Source organism: Thunnus albacares, chromosome 9 (genome assembly GCF_914725855.1).
Source record: "Thunnus albacares chromosome 9, fThuAlb1.1, whole genome shotgun sequence".
Taxonomy (NCBI): domain Eukaryota; kingdom Metazoa; phylum Chordata; class Actinopteri; order Scombriformes; family Scombridae; genus Thunnus; species Thunnus albacares.
In genome coordinates, this window is record NC_058114.1 from 11991067 (window position 1) to 12008138 (window position 17072).

At 34.3% G+C, this 17072-nt stretch overlaps 1 protein-coding gene across 1 annotated transcript in view; it reads left to right on the top strand.

The window, feature by feature from the left end:
• Positions 1-17072, top strand: part of LOC122988989 (receptor-type tyrosine-protein phosphatase C-like) — a 101424-nt gene that overhangs the window by 19326 nt on the left and 65026 nt on the right. The window contains exon 5 of the mRNA XM_044361675.1: positions 13338-13355. Within this exon, the coding sequence (XP_044217610.1) occupies positions 13338-13355 (18 nt within the window). The remainder of the gene's footprint in view (positions 1-13337; positions 13356-17072) is intronic.

Consider the following 17072-nt stretch of genomic DNA (forward strand, 5'->3'; position numbering starts at 1 on the left):
CCTTTAGTGTGCTTTGGGAGTATTTTAAATCACTTGTGTTGTTTAACTAAATGTTAATGTTTTTTGTATTTTTTATTCCTTTCTAATTTCTTTTGAATGTGTCCTCCACGCCCTGCACCAGCCCCTCCCCAGTGTGAGTATCACTTTAAAAGATAATCCATCTAATGTTGTTTTAATGTTTGTATTTCTCTCTTACTTTACAATGAATATGTTGAAAGTGGAGTGTTCACAATGATCCTCGGCATAGACAGGAAGATTTTCGACACATGTATGAACAAGGTTAAAATAAATGGCAGGTGGTTCATCTTACTAACAGGTTTTACTGTGTATTGTTTGTGCAGGTTCTTACACTGTTACACCTATCAAGTTTGGCCTCGAGATCAAGTTCATAAACTCTCCTCCTGGCAACTACACCATAAATGTTAAAGAAGAAGGCCAAGTCAATGTTCAGCACTTCAATCAAAGCTCACTGTATATCAGACACCTGAAGCCCTGTACTGTCTACGAGCATAATGTGACATTTCACTATGCTGGCAAAGAAATACTCTGTAACCACAGTGATAATAAAACTACAGTGACGACAATGGAAATGAGTGAGTAAAAATAATTCATACTGTTGTATTGTATTTTTCTTTTAACTTTAGAAATTAGTGAAAATGGGAGAGACATTTGTGCATCACTTCTGTATTTCAGCTGAAGATGACATTAAACTTGACAACTGCACCCCTGGACATCTTTGTTACACAAGTGACTGGGACATCAGCTCTGTGCAAATAACAGCAAATAATACTGAAGCCAAGCGATGCCGAAATGACAATGAAACATTCTGCATCACATTTGATTACAATGACATTTGCACAGATTTGAATACAATCGTCACTCCAGAAAAGTGCGCGGTGTTTTCCTTTAAGAAAAACATCAATGTTGGTATGTATAATACAGTCTACCTGTATTTTTAAATGCATGTCATGTAGACCTCCTTTCATCATGTTTTATATGTGCTTTTTTCTCTTTTTCAGCTGAATTTTTAAATCCAATTGAAATAAAAATGACTCTTCCCACTGAACTTCCTGCAAAAATAGAAGCAAATTTACCTCCAAACTGCATTGATCTCACCATTGATTACATCTGTTCTGGTAAGTGGTCAGACTGAAAGTAGAGAGACTTTGTTTGTCAGCAACATTATAAATGGATTTACATGGATAAAGATGGTGATTCAAATCTGCATTTCCATTGTTTTGTACTCATAGTGTAAAAGAGATGAAGATGTAGAGTGGAGTAATTTTTGCAGGAGTAGAAAAACATATTTTTCTAATAACTGTAATGACATAAATTGTGTCTTCTGATATGAGAGGAAGGTGGTGGTGAGGTATTGCTTTGTGAGCTCTGTGAATCAGTTTTGAATAGGATATTGGTTTTTGCTTTGAATGTCTAAATCTAAACTGTTTAAAACTGATCTTAAATTCTGAGGTACAGATATTAGTTGATTGAGAAATGTTGTCACTCTTCTGTCTCCTCAGATCCTTACAATAAGACCATGAATGTGTCTGAGCTGGAGCCTTTCACAAACTACACCTGTACTGGTCAGATCAAGAAAGACAATGCCACCATTAAAAACACAACTGATATCCATGTCAGGATTGACTGTGGTATGTTGTTGCAATGATAGCTTGTAATCTAAGATACTAAAGACCAGATTACTCAGTTCAGTGTTAAAGATGTGTGATGTGTTTCAACAGATCTTAATATAAAAACACAAAACAGCTCAACCAATACCTCCATTGACTTGAGCTGGACAACAACCAGTCAGAACTGTTCAAAGGTCCTTCCCAAACTCAAGGGGCTTTCATACGACTGCAGTTGTCGTTCACAGGATCGGACACATACAAACTGTAAGTAAAACTTTAAAAATCTTTTCCATTTTAGTTCAATGTATATTTTGGAGTTTTGCAGATTAACTTGCTGGTCAGTTTATATGACAAGTGAGATATACAATGAAGACATTTAAAACTTCCATTGGCCTCAAGTATATCATTTTTTCTTCTGTGCTCACATTGTAGCACATTGAGGGATAATAGGTGTAAATAAGCTGAGATGAAACGACAAGTCACACTTTGGTACAAGTTATTAATGAAAAATAAAATCAATTAAATATGATACAGAAATAACATTGAAATGAAAGAGTTTAATTACCTTTTTTCCATAGAACAACATGATGAGAAACTGTGATTACAGCTAAAATTGATACACCTCATATGATTTGCTGGTTATTTATTTGAAATAATTTTTAGAAAGTGTGATATTAGTTGATTCTCTGTCTGTCAGCCATGTAGTACACAGTGTATACAAAAGTGTTACCTCGCAGGACCAGTCAGTGATCTACAGTCGCAGTGACACATTGATGATTTTGATATCTATATTCTTGTCAGTTAATGGTAACTCAACAAATGTTTCTTAACTATAGGTTCAGTCTTTTTACATCTCTTTATATGTTCCTGTTGTTATTAAATCGGACACCAAAAGCAGCTAATGAAAACTAAACTATTACAGCTACAGTTAACAAACAGCAACCTGGAGGCACATGTCATTTTTCTGGACTGAAACCATACACCGATTACACCTGTAAAGTCCAACCCACCTACAACAACAACAGTGTTCTCCTATCAACTAATGTTACAGAGAAAACTAAGCCTGGAGGTAAGTAAACGGCAAACTGTCTTTGGAAAATATTACAGTCAACACTTAGTTATGGTTATATTTAGCTCAAAAGGGATTAAAAGGCTATTTATTGTATAATGTACATAATTGAATATTAAGTTAAGATGACCACGAGCCAGTAAAAGTAACAGTTTTAACAACAGCACTGAAACTGAATATTTGGGGAGAAAACTGACATCACGTATTGAACAACAGCTACAATAAATTATGCTTAATATGGTTTCTAAATGAATCATGTCAATTTTAGACATTGACTCAACACAAGATTTACTGTAATGAATTATTTAGTTATGTAATGATAATTATGAATGCAATCTGTCTTATTTTAATTAAATGGTGTTGGTGAATATTGATAATCAGACAACATCTCATTCCCTGACAGCAATATCAATACTAATAATAATACCAATATATAGTATACTGTATATTATATAAGAAAATGTATTTTATACATCACACACACACATCCAAACCATTATAATTAACTTTATAATGTAGCTCCGATCATAACTGAAATAGGAGCCATGTACAAAACATGTATCATGAATACACAGTAATTATAGACCTCAAATTCCAACAACAAACAACAACAATGGTTATTCTCTGTGTTTTTTCACAATGTCGCAGTGAGCAGAAATCTACAAGCTTTAGTTAGTCCTGAGCTGTTTATAAATGAAGCACAGGTGCTGTGGTGTACAGTAGTAATTATAAACTTTTTTAGTATTAAATTATAATCAAATGATTAATTTAAAAACAAACTCAAAGTAAAATATAAAAATCATGCATTTGCCAAATAATAACAGGTTTCCTTGAATTGTCTTTCAATAGACAATATTTAATTAATTCAATTAATTTAAATGAAGTAATAAATACATTTCAAAATGGAGCCAAAAACTTAACTTAAAGGCTTTTAAAATGTGCTTATTATTCCATTTACTTATGTGTTTATGACACTGCACAGGTAGTTCTGGATATAATATGTTAAATCTAGGTGATTTAAGTACCACTGAGCCTTACGGTTGTACCAACTACTAACAGGCCACAACATATATTGAATACCTTTGGTTTCCAATGAACAAGAAAGGATGCAGGCCTTACCATGCTTCCTGCAGCATCGACTGTCTGGGTGTTTGGAGTCGGGCCTGGTGTCCTCCAACTGTGCCCTGAGCTCAGCGTTGGCTTCATGGCTAACCCAAAATATGTAAATGATGAGGGCTGTCATTCACCGTACATCATGGTTTCAACAATAGAGTTCCTTCCTATCAGCAGTACGCTAACCTTCATGTGTTTATTTCTCCTTCCTCTTCCTCTCTCTGTCTTCTCTACTTTTCCTTACTTTTTGGCCTCTGCCCTCTGACAGGCTCATATTAAGACTCACCTTCTTCACATTCGACAACCAGTCAGTAGGACAAATGACAACCTGTGATTGTGACAGTCTGACAACCCCACTGAGTTTCAGGCACTCTGATTAGCCAGACTCCTAACACAGCTCCGGCCAACACATAACAGCTGTGTGGGATAAATGGAATAACAAAAAGTAAAATTTTGAAAGCTGTTTTAAAATAATTTCGCAATTCCATTTCAAAATTCAGTTATCAATTAATCATTTGAAGGAAATACTGATGCCCAAGACAATCAACACAGTAACACTAATGAGCTTAATCAGTGTTAAAACTGCTGGTATTTTAAACTCAACAATCACTTAAACTGCGAATAAGCTTAAAGTGTTGCATCTAAAGGAAAATATGTTGGGGTTTTTTTCCACTCTCTTACAGTACCAGACGAAGTTCCCAATTTGTCGCTAAGTGTTCCAGAGCATAATGTGATTAAAGTTACCTGTCCTGGTGTGAAGGATTTCCGTGGGCCTAAGAAGTTATACGATGCAACTCTTAGTTATAATAATGATGTCATTGAGGAGAAGAAATCACAAAACAAATGTGAATTTACATTCAAAGATCTACGCTACTTTATGACCTACAAAGTGGAGGTTTGTATAATCCTACTTTTCATTTAACAGTGTTGTTCAGTTTATTCCTCATACTTATATGAGTTCCATAATTCCTAAGTTAAAGGGATGCTCTGTCTTTTCAGGTGTTTGCTTTCAACGGATACCTTTACAGTAGCACCAAGACAGCGCATGTTGACACTCTCTGTACGTGTGATCTTAATTAATGTCACAAGTTGCTCAGATAGAACATTTATTTCAGATTTACCATACATGTCAATTTCTGCACATTTTAATCTTTGATATAAATGCCATCCCTTAGATATTTTTTTTGTCATAACCATCATTTTGTAGACAATGACAAAGCTCTCATTGGCTTTCTGGTCTTCCTCATCATCCTCACATCTGTGGCTGTGCTTTGGGTCGTCTACAAGATCTACATGAAGAAGCTCAGAAATTCCCAGTAAGGATAATTTTGCATCTTATCTCCTGCATCAGTGTGACTGTAACGTTGCCTCTGGCCAGTTTTACAGTTGTAATGAGTTTTAATTTCCTGTAGAGGAGAGTTATTGTTGTTCCAGCTGAACTCAGTTCTTTAATCAAATTGATAAAGAAAGAGGTGAAAAATGAAATATATGGTTTACCCATTCTGTATGTAGCAACATGAATATGCACTATATACAGCAGGATACAAAATTATATGCATTTCTCTGAAGCCAAACTTCATTACGTATTTTCTCCTCAGGGATGTGAATGAAGATGTGATGCTTGAGTCAACAGCCAGTGAGTAAACTTTAGCTGTCCTGTTCTTCCTACATCAGTCTTAGAGTAGGTAGCAAACAGCAATTACTTTCAGCAGCTGCAAATGACTGATGTTTAGCTGTTAGGTTATGGTTTGGTTAGATCTCTTGTTAATGGTAGGAAGATCATCAGGATTTCTGTATTGTGTACAGTATTACAATAGCTTTTAATATAACTTGTAGTTTTAAAGTCACTTAGACAAACCTTTTTATGTAGTAAGTCTGACGTGTACTGCAGTTTGACGAGTACCCACACTAAGTTGCAGTATTTCCTGTTTTTCTTCTTTTCTGTTGTAGTTTATGCTAATGTACCTCAATGGCATCAGAATGAAGGGAGATGAACGCAGGCCTGACGGAGCAGCCTACCAAATCATCATTTACTCTTACTGAGTTCTTCAGTAAGTTCAATAGTCGGCATTTTAACCTGTGAACAATGGCACTCAGTGCATTTAGAATTGATAATGGCTTGCTTAACTTTGTTCTATTTGCTTAAACTGATTGTGTTTTTTGTCCTCACTTTGTTGAATTATACAGATATTTTTTATTGTTTTAATGTGCGTTTTGCAACAACTGGAACAGTCCTATTCTCATTGACATTTTAATCCCATCAAATTTGGACAAGCTAAGACTAATAAAATCATATAACATGAAGCATCAGATCCTGACCATACGTAGGCATCTGCGATTATCTCTTTGATCATTAATGTCTTGTAACAGCTTCAATGTGCTATGCTAAAGTCAAAACTGGATCAAGCATTTGCTATTAACATTACCAGTGTTCAACTGGCAGAATACGCAAGTATTATGAAATCACACTTTTAAATCTACCTGTATAGCATGGCTTTTACATTATTTTAACTTGTACTTTATTTTCTGTTTTATTTCTGTTGTGATCATGTTGCCTGTTAATATTTCAATGAAGAGTTTTACACATGCTAATCAACGCCACCTAAAGAAAAGTAAAGTAAAACCAGCAGCATGTAGATGTCACCTCCAGGCAATGAATGTTACAGGTGGAGTATGTTGTGGTTTATGTTATGTCTTATTATTTTTCACAAACAGATGCCATTTTTCTATGTGTGTTTGTGAGCTACATATAACATTTTATATTTGTATTACCCTTATGAGCCATTATAATAAAAATCGTTGAAAATGGAACATGGTATCACACTAGCCTCTGCTGTGTCTCTGGTATATAATTACTAGTGCATTGCTGTTATTATAATGAACAGTTATTCAGTCATTTCTATAATGATGCATTCAGGCAATCCTTACTGACTTGTAAAGTGAGGAAGTATCAGATGACAATATCATATTTATGATGTATTTGCAGATGTCAGATGGATAGATTTCAGATGGACATCTCTGTATGTCAAAAAGTGTCCTTGATATTAGTCTGGATTATGTTCTTAGTAAAAGTGTTACACCGTTTCCTGGTAACTAACTGATAAAGATACATGCTAGATAAACACAACATTCGTGGTTTGATTCTAACAGCAGAGTGATGCATGTCACCTCCCCATCTCTCTCCCCCTCATTTCCTGTCTGCTCTAAACTGTTGCTACAATAAAGGCTTTTAATATAGAGGCTTTTTATATAGATATACTTACCATTAAGCTGCTACAATTTGCCAGTTTTCCATTAATTGCCAAAGTGAAACATTCCATCCTTTGCTGAAATTCAGGTAGTGTGAAATTCGTTTAACACTGGTATTTAAAACTTTGTCAGTGCAAAAAGGCATCAGGGATCTGGCTACGTGCAACAGAGAAAGGACCCAAAGGAGGCTCACCTGGAGGTGTCACCCTACTGCGAGATGCACCAAAACATCAAGGGGAGAGGTCGGGACAGGATGGACATAAGGAGGGAGAAAGCATCTGAAAGTGACAAAGTTATTGAGTACGAAAAAGAGCCAATACTAGAATGGGTACAAGTAGATTTAAAGTTAATTGTAATATAATTGTATAAAACTGTGACATGGACTTCACTTTATCTAATGCTAACACAGGTGAAAGGAATATGGGAAGGAATTTTTCACACTTATTTGTTGGGTGACATAATGACAAGTTAATGATCCCAGTATCTGGTCATTCCATCAAAGGTATATATTATATACACAGCCTGTCTTTCTAAGGTGGCTTATTCCTTACAAAACACACCAATGGTCTACAGGTCTGAAACTGCCGGCATGGTGTCTCTGTATTGATTGAAGTTGGTTTCTGGTGTCTTTACTGTATTTCTTGGCAAAACAAGTGATGCCCTGTAGGGTACATATACAATAAGTAGTAAGTAAGTAGTAAGTACATCCTAAAAAACATTAAGTTTGAAGATTAAAAATGAATGAAAAAATGACAGGGATGCAGAAAAAGTACTCCTGGCTTTGTTTGTTCTGGTACTGAAAAGGCAACTTTTCCATGAGAACTGACTTTCCACAGTTGTAAGGTTTATTTAAAAATCGTGTTTACATGGGCAGATTGTAATCTTGTTTTGAAAGGAGGAAATGTTGTCACATGACTTCCTTTATATAGATGCCCATTGTGGTTGTGTGTGTGTTGCTCAACCAGGCGCTCTTGATGATCTGGGTCCCCCACTCAAACATACATTCACACACTGTAAGTCCTAGATATGGCAGGTCTATGTGGTATCAAGATCCTGCTCCTCTGTGCTGGGGTCATTGGTGTGGCTGACTGTAAGTAACCTTATTTATTATTTCAAATAAAATGCAAGATGCTGAAGGATAGGACAGATTAAGTTGTATTAGTATCAAAACAGATGCATTTTGTATTCTTCTACGACATTACATTAATGCTTTTTATTTAAGTGCATTTTCTTGTTCTCCCAAATCCACAGTAGGAACTATAGCCAATTTATTCTCTTCAAATAAAGTGACAATAGCTGCTATGTTTCATACCACATATAGAGATTTAAATTTCACATTTCAATTTTTTTGGCTAAGTACATTCAAATATGTTAAAAATAGATTCATTTTGAATAGACTTTTAATAGATATACAGAAAAAGTAAAACATCAGCTCTGGAACATCATAAACAACTTAATCTAAATATCCAGTAAATAAAGGTACATTACAGACACTTTTTTTCTACTCTCAAGTCTACTTCCAGTGATCAGCATCTCACTACAACCCTTGGTATGCGTTACTTTTCCATTATCGACTGTTGAAGACTCATCAGCTTTTAATAAATGTACTGACCCATTAAATCAGAAGTCATGAGCCTGGACATTATCCTATATTCAGACTGAAATTTTAAATCCCACGTAAAGAGGGTGACCAAAGCTGCTTTCTTTCATTTAAGAGATAAAAGATGCCAACAAAATGTTGAAAAAATTGGGTGGGTTTATTTCAAGTAGATTAGACTACTGTAATGCTCTTTTCACCGGTCTTCCAAAACAATCCATTGATAAACTACAATTAATTCAGAACTCTGCTGCCGGGCTTTTAATTAGAACAAGAAAGAGAGCGCATATCACCCCAGTTTTAGGTAATCTGCGCTGGCTCCCAGTGTCTTTTAGGATTGATTTTAAAGTTATTTTACTTGTTTAAAAGGCTCTTAATGGTTTGGGACAGACCCATATTTCTAATTCTTTGTTGATTTATAATCCTTCACAGCAGCTCAACCTTTTTTAACTATGAACCAAAACTATGGAATTCCCTACCAAAGGCTAGAAGAGATGCAAATTCTGTAAACATTTTTAGAACTTATTTATTCAACATTGCTTTTAACTAACTGTCACTGTTCCTTTGTTTTTTCTTATCTTTTACATATTTTATTGTACTTAGAATACCTGTTCTTGCTATTTGTTGCCTCTTTTGTTTGCTATTCCTTTGATTGATTGGTTTATCACGCAGTATTTGCACTTGTCTTAATTGCCTGTTTTTTTTGTTTTTATTTATTCTCTCGTTTCTTCACTTTATGTAAAGCAATTTGAGCTACACCCCCTTTATTATTATTATTATTATTATTATTAACATTCTGTTATTGAACATTGAAAAATTATGAAAGACCCAAAAATGACTGCGCACTGTTGATCACTTGTTCTCATTTTATTGACAATGTATCGGCCCTCAGACATTCATCAGGAAATGTTGATGATTGATTTTTTGGTCACAATTTATGATCCGATGCACCTGCCCACAAAACTTTTTTGAATGCAAGAATTTTGTGTTACCGGCAAGATTTTTTTTTTTTTTTTTAAATCAACAGACATCAGACTAGAACTGAAAAAGTAGCTGGGTTTATGACCATAACTGAAATCATCCAATTAAGTTGTCAGTCCTGTGCTTTATACTCCCAACCATTTAGTGTGTTGTGTTTGGGGGTCTCAATTGTAATGACCTGGATATTCATATGAACAGCTGCCTCACACCAAAAACAGTTCCTATCCTTAACAAGATAAACAAAGAATGGCTACAGAATACACAGGTAAAAAATTATGTTGAATTATTGCCATGAAATGTTAAGTATATTAAGTTAAAATACTCCATTACAAGTAAAAGTCCTATATGAAAAATCCTCCTTAGGTAAAAGTACATAAGTAATAGCAGCTAAATGTACTTAAAGTATTAAAGTAAAAGTACTCATTTCATCTATCTGACTGATATATTTTTTATTTATGACATCACCAGATTATTAATACTGAAGCATCAGTGTGTAAGCAGCATGTTACTGTTGTAGCTACTGGAGCAAGTTTCAACTACTTTAAATACAGTTAGCTAGTTTAGTCCAGTGGTTCCCAACCTAAGGTGGCCTGACCAAATTACTAATGGAAAACAGGTCAAAACTATATTGACTTATAAATATTCAACATGTGATGTGCAATTGAGTCAAGTTCTGGGAAATTGTAGTAGTTACCAAAATTTAGTAAGGTTTAATGCAAAAAAAAACCCAAAAACACATCTAATCCACCAACTACACACAAATAAACTATGTGAGAAAAAAATTACTTCATGATTAACAGGTCAATTCACATATACCTTTTAGGGTGTATATATAGTTTTTGTGTATGAAATATGTAATGTGCAATTTTGTTTGAAAATAAAATGTTTGCTAAGCAGTATGAAACTCAAACCTCTCCCACCACAATCAACCTCTTGCCAAATATTATTCACTATTTAAGACCTACATTTATGCAACTAATTTGTAATAGCTATTTTCATTCTCTAGTGACATTCAGTGCCAATGCATGAAGTAGTGTGATGCTCATATAGTGAAAAGAAAGGAAAGTGATCTTCTTTTAATCATAATATATTTCTTGGAATTTTCCCAATTTCTTCTGTCCTAATTTAACCAGTTAATTAAACTTTAACTTCCAAATTATGGGATGGTTCCAGTGAGGGTAGAGTACATAATATTTCTGCATATTATATTTAGTTATATTGCTTCATGTTGTGTTCATTCACATGGAAAAATAGAGAAAAAAAAACCTACACTATGCTTGTTTATTTGGTGTGAACCACATCCCCTGTCCTGTACCTTGTACACCTCCGCTGATATCGCTGCAAAGCTACAGCCAGTTTAGATGGAAATGGATGTTTTAATAAAACAAACCTGGTTTGTGATGTGTGTATATTTATGTTATTCTGCATAATACTAATATACACCCCTTCATTACAAGTGTGTAAATTTCTTTCTCTTTTGTAATTCCAGGTCAAGATTCATCAGGTGAGTGACTGCAAATAATTTTTCCTAATATATAACATTCAGTTGTAATTCTTATGTTTATTATGTCTTCTTCTACCATCAGCTATGCTTTACCATGTACCATACCTTCACCTCAGCCCCCCTTTACCTCAAGCTCACTTTTCACTGTCTCATCTCTTCATGTTCATAGCAGCACGAAAGCCAACATCTTATCTAAAATTAGATTAAATGAATTCAGCCTTTTAACAGAAATCAATTTCACTAATCTGGATAATACTTTTTGTGATTTTCCCAATAACCCAAAAACCATTGGAACTGGAACAGTCCATTTGCTATATTATAAACTGCAATGTGTCAACTACTGAAACAATGTATTTAAGTGGTTTTATGAAATATGTCCAGGTTGCAAAAATGATTTAAATACTGTCACTCCCAGTGTACAGGGACAGTTGCAACATGTCAAAGATATACATAATTAATCAATCAAATACTCAAAATGAAAAAGATTATTTATCATTCATGTTATTGTGACTGTTAAAAAAAAAAAAGAATACCTTTTTTCACACTACATGACAAAAAAGAGCCATCAAATTATAATGCAAGATAATTATTTAATGGGTAGAACACACATCCTCAAAAAGGTTTAAACATGAAATCAAAATGGATTAGTTTGAGGACAACATTCAGTACAGGGTCACATGGCAAATGCAGTATGATTTGGCCACTGTCCTGACTGATTTACCCTGTTTAATGCCATCTGAAGCCTATCTATCTATCGATATCTATCTATCTATCTATCTATCTATCTATCTATCTATCTATCTATCTATCTATCTATCTATCTATCTATCTATCTATCTAGTTTATGTAGGCCTTTAGGTTTTTAAAATATAAATGAAACTTGGTTCAGGGATGGTTGTAACAAGGTGTTACAACCGTCCCCGTATCACCAGCCATGTTTTCACCTCATGTGAACTAGCTTGACTGTTTGACACATGCTAGTCATTTCTATTTTTAGCTTACAAAACAGTGATTCTAATAATACTTGTTTGGATTACTAGACATTTGATCTCAGGACAGTATCCAAAAAATACATTTGATAAAAAAGTTAAATTTTTATCTCAAAAAAACACTTTTGCTGGTAACTTTCTCTGGGAGTTTCAAATGTGGCTCCTTTTTTGTAAGTAAGAAGACCATCTAACTGAACATTTGCAGAGTTAGTGTAATCACTGTAGCTTGTTTCTGATTTGGAGGAATTCAAGGTGTTACAACAGTCCCATGTTACAACTGTCCCTGGTGTCCCCTACATAATGTGTAAAATAAAACCCACATTATAATATTACTAAATATAAGATAAAATAAAGTGAAAATACAATATATAGAACATGTACTTCACCGTGTTTACACAACCTGTAAATCAGTGCCTAGGTTTCTGAAGCCATAAGCTTAACAGAACCTCCCTCTTCCCAACGGACACAGACTCACCACCAGTCTTGATTAACCAAAATAAGCCTCTTTCAGCTTACCCCAGAAAGTCGTCCTACAGGTTTAATGGCACTGTGGGTCTTATCTGTGTCGGATGCAACCCAAAGCTGCCCTGGAAAGAAATCATCCTTAGTGGCACTGTGGGAGTTAGAAAACACATCACAGTCTTTTTTCTCAAACCTACCAACCATTGACCTCAGTACCCATGTAACATAAGACGGAAAATAAACCCACTTGATAATAACAATAAAAGCAAGATAAAATAAAGTGAAAATACAATGCATAGAATGTATACTTTAGTGGTGGTAATTTGAGACTTAATAAGCGAAAAACTTAGAAAATATTTCACCATGTGTACACAATCTATATATCAGCGCCTAGGTCTCTGGATACCCAAGTTCAGGGAATTGTAGTAATTGCCTAAATTAAGCAAGGTTTAACACAAAAAAACCAAACAAACAAACAAAAAAAAACACCCAAATACATGTCTAACTCCACCAACTACACACAAATGAACTATAGGAGGAAAAAATTAATACATGATAAACAGGTCAATACTATATTCACCGGCCACTTTCTCAGGTACACCTGTGCAATCTGATGCAATCCAATACAGCAGCACTGCTATGAATCTACATTTATGAATCTTAACATTAACTAAATGTTAATATTTTTTGTATTTTTTATTCCTTTCTAATTTCTTTTGAATATGTCCTCCACACTCTGCACCAGCCCCGACACCTCCACAGTGTGAGTATCAGTTTAAAAGATAATCCATCTAATGTTGTTTTAATGTTTGTATTTCTCTCTTACTTTACAATGAATATGTTGAAAGTGGAGTGTACAGAATGAGCCTCGGCATACACAGGAACATTTTCCACATCTATATGAACAAAGTTAAAATAAATGGCAGATGGTTCATCTTACTAACAGGTTTCACTGTGTATTGTTTGTGCAGGTTCTTACACTGTTACACCTATCAAGTTTGGCCTCGAGATCAAGTTCATAAACTCTCCCCCTGGCAACTACACCGTAAATGTTAAAGAAGAAGGCCAAAATCAGATTGGAGGCAAAGCCATTTTTCAGCACTCCAATCCAAACATAACAACACATAATATCACAGCCCTGAAGCCCTGTACTGACTACGAGCATAATGTGACATTTGACCATGCTGGCACAAAAATACTCTGTGACCATAGCGATTATAAAACTACAGTGACGACAATGGAAATGAGTGAGTAAAAATAATTCATACTGTTGTATTGTATTTTTCTTTTAACTTTAGAAATGAGTGAAAATGGGAGAGACATTTGTGCATCACTTCTATATTTCAGCTGAAGATGACATTAAACTTAGCAGCTGCATCCCTGGATATCTTTGTTACAAGAGTGACTGGAACATCAGCTCTGTGCAAATAAATAATCTTACAGCCATGCGATGCCGAAATGACAATAAAATGTTCTGTATTAGACCTGGTTATAATGACATTTGCACAAATTTGATGACAACCTTCACTCAAGAAAAGTGTGTGAACTTTAGTCTCACTCAACACATCAGTGCTGGTATGTATAATACAGTCTACATGCATTTAAAAATACATGTTATGTAGACCTCCTTTCATCATGTTTTATATGTGCTTTTTTCTCTTTTTCAGCTGAATTTTTAAATCCAAGTGAAATAAATCTGATTCCTCCCACTAAACTTCCTGCAAAAATAGAAAGCAAAAATTTACCTCCAAAATGCACTGATCTCACCTTTGATTACATCTGTTCTGGTAAGTGGTCAGACTGAAAATAGAGAGACTTTGTTTGTCAGCAATATTATAAATGGATTTACATGGATACAGATGGTGATTCAAATCTGCATTTCCATTGTTTTGTACTCATAGTGTAAACGAGATGAAGATGTAAAGTGGAGTAATTTTTGCAGGAGTAGAAAACATATTTTTCTAATAACTGTAGTGACATAAATTGTGTCTTCTGGTATGTGAGGAAGGTGGTGGTGAGGTGTTGCTTTGTGATCTCTGTGAATCAGTTTTGAATAGAATATTGGTTTTTGCTTTGAATGTCTAAATCTAAACTGTTTAAAACTGATCTTAAGTTCTGAGGTACAGATATTAGTTGATTGAGAAATGTTGTCACCCTTCTGTCTCCTCAGATTCTTACAATAATCCCAAGAAAGTATCTGAACTGGAGCCTTTCACAGACTACACCTGTACTGGTCAGATCAAGGAAAATGATGTCACCATAAAAAACACACCTGCTATCCAGTTCAAGATTGACTGTGGTATGTTGTTGCAATGATAGCTTGTAATCTAAGATACTAAATACCAGATTACTCAGTTCAGTGTTAAAGATGTGTGATGTGTTTCAACAGATCTTAATATAATAACACAAAGGGACTCAACCAATACCTCCATTGAGTTGAGCTGGACAACAACCAGTCAGAACTGTCAAGAGGTCCCCGAACTTGATGGGCTTTCATATGACTGCAGTTGTCACCCTGTGAATTCGATATGGGACAAGAAACGTGCAAAACGTAAGTAAAATTTTAAAAACCTTTTCCATTTTAGATCAATGTATATTTTGGAGTCTTGCAGATTAATTTGCTGGTCAGTTTATATGACAAGTGAGATATACAATAAAGACATTTAAAACTTCCATTGGCCTCAAGTATATCATTTTTCTTCTGTGCTCACATTTTAGTACATTGAGGGATAATAGGTGTAAATAAGCTGAGATGAAACGACAAGTCACACTTTGGTACAAGTTATTAATGAAAAATAAAATCAATTAAATATGATACAGAAATAATATTGAAAGAGTTTAATTACCTTTTTTCAATAGAACAACATGATGAGAAATTGTGATTACAGATAAAATTGTTGCACTTCATATGATTTGCTGGTTATTTATTTGAAATAGTTTTTAGAAAGTGTGATATTAGTTGATTCTCTGTCTGTCAGCCATGTAGTACACAGTGTACACAAAAGTGTTACCTTGCAGGACCAGTCAGTGATCTACAGTCGCAGTGACACATTGATGATTTAGATATCTATATTCTTGTCAGTTAATGGTAACTCAACAAATATTTCTTAACTATAGGTTCAGTCTTTTTACATCTTTTTATATGTTCCTGTTGTTATTAAATCAGACACCAAAAGCAGCTAATGAAAACTGAAATGTTACATCTACAGTTAACAAACAGAAACCAGGAGGAGCATGTAATTTTTCTGGACTGAAACCATACATCAGTTACACCTGTGAAGTCCAACCCACCTACAACAACAAGAAGGTTGCCAAACCAACTGAAGTTACAGAGAAAACTGAGCCTGAAGGTAAGTAAACGGCAAATTGTCTTTGGAAAATATTACAGTCAACACTTATATAAAGTTATATTTAGTTCAAAAGGCTAAAAAGGCTATTTATTATATAATGTTCATAGTTGAATATTAGGTTAAGATGACCATGAGCCAGTAAAAGTAACAGTTTTAACAACAGCACTGAAACTGTGAATATTTGGGGAGAAAACTGACATCACGTATTGAACTACAGCTACATTAAATTATGCTTAATATGGTTTCTAAATGAATCATATCAATTTTTGGCATTGACTCAACACAAGATTTACTGTAATTAATTATTTAGTTATTATTTAAGAAAGGGATAGTAATCATAATTATAAAATTTATCTTACTTTTTATCATAATAATAATGATAATTAGAGATTATGTATTTTATATCATTAGGCTACATGTCTTATTTAATTAAATGGTGATAAATATTGATAATCAAACAACATTTCATTCCCTGATAGCAATACCAATAATAATAATGATACCAATATATAGTATACTGTATATTATATAAGAAAATGTATTTTATACATCACACACACATCCAAACCTTCCTCTTCCTCTCTACATCTTCTCTACTTTTCCTCCCTTTTTGGCTCGTATTAAGACTCACCTTCTTCACCTTCGACAACCAGTCAGTAGGATAAATGACAACCTGTGACCGTGACAGTCTGACAACCCCACTGAGTTTCAGGCACTCTGATTAGCCAGACTCCTAACACAGCTCCGGCCAACACATAACAGCTGTGTGGGATAAATGGAATAACAAAAAGTAAAATTTTGAAAGCTGTTTTAAAATAATTTCGCAATTCCATTTCAAAATTCAGTTATTAATTAATCGTTTAAAGGAAATACTGATGCCCAAGACAATCAACACAGTAACATTAATGAGCTTAATCAGTGTTAAAACTGCTGGTATTTTAAACTCAACAATCACTTAAACTGTGAATAAGCATAAAGTGTTGCATCTAAAGGAAAATATGTTGTTGTTTTTTTCACTCTCTTACAGTACCAGATGATTTTTCCAAGTTTGACATAAGTGTTCCAGAGCATAATGTGATTGAAGTAATCTGTCATGTGAAAGATTTCCGTGGGCCTAAGAAGCTATACAA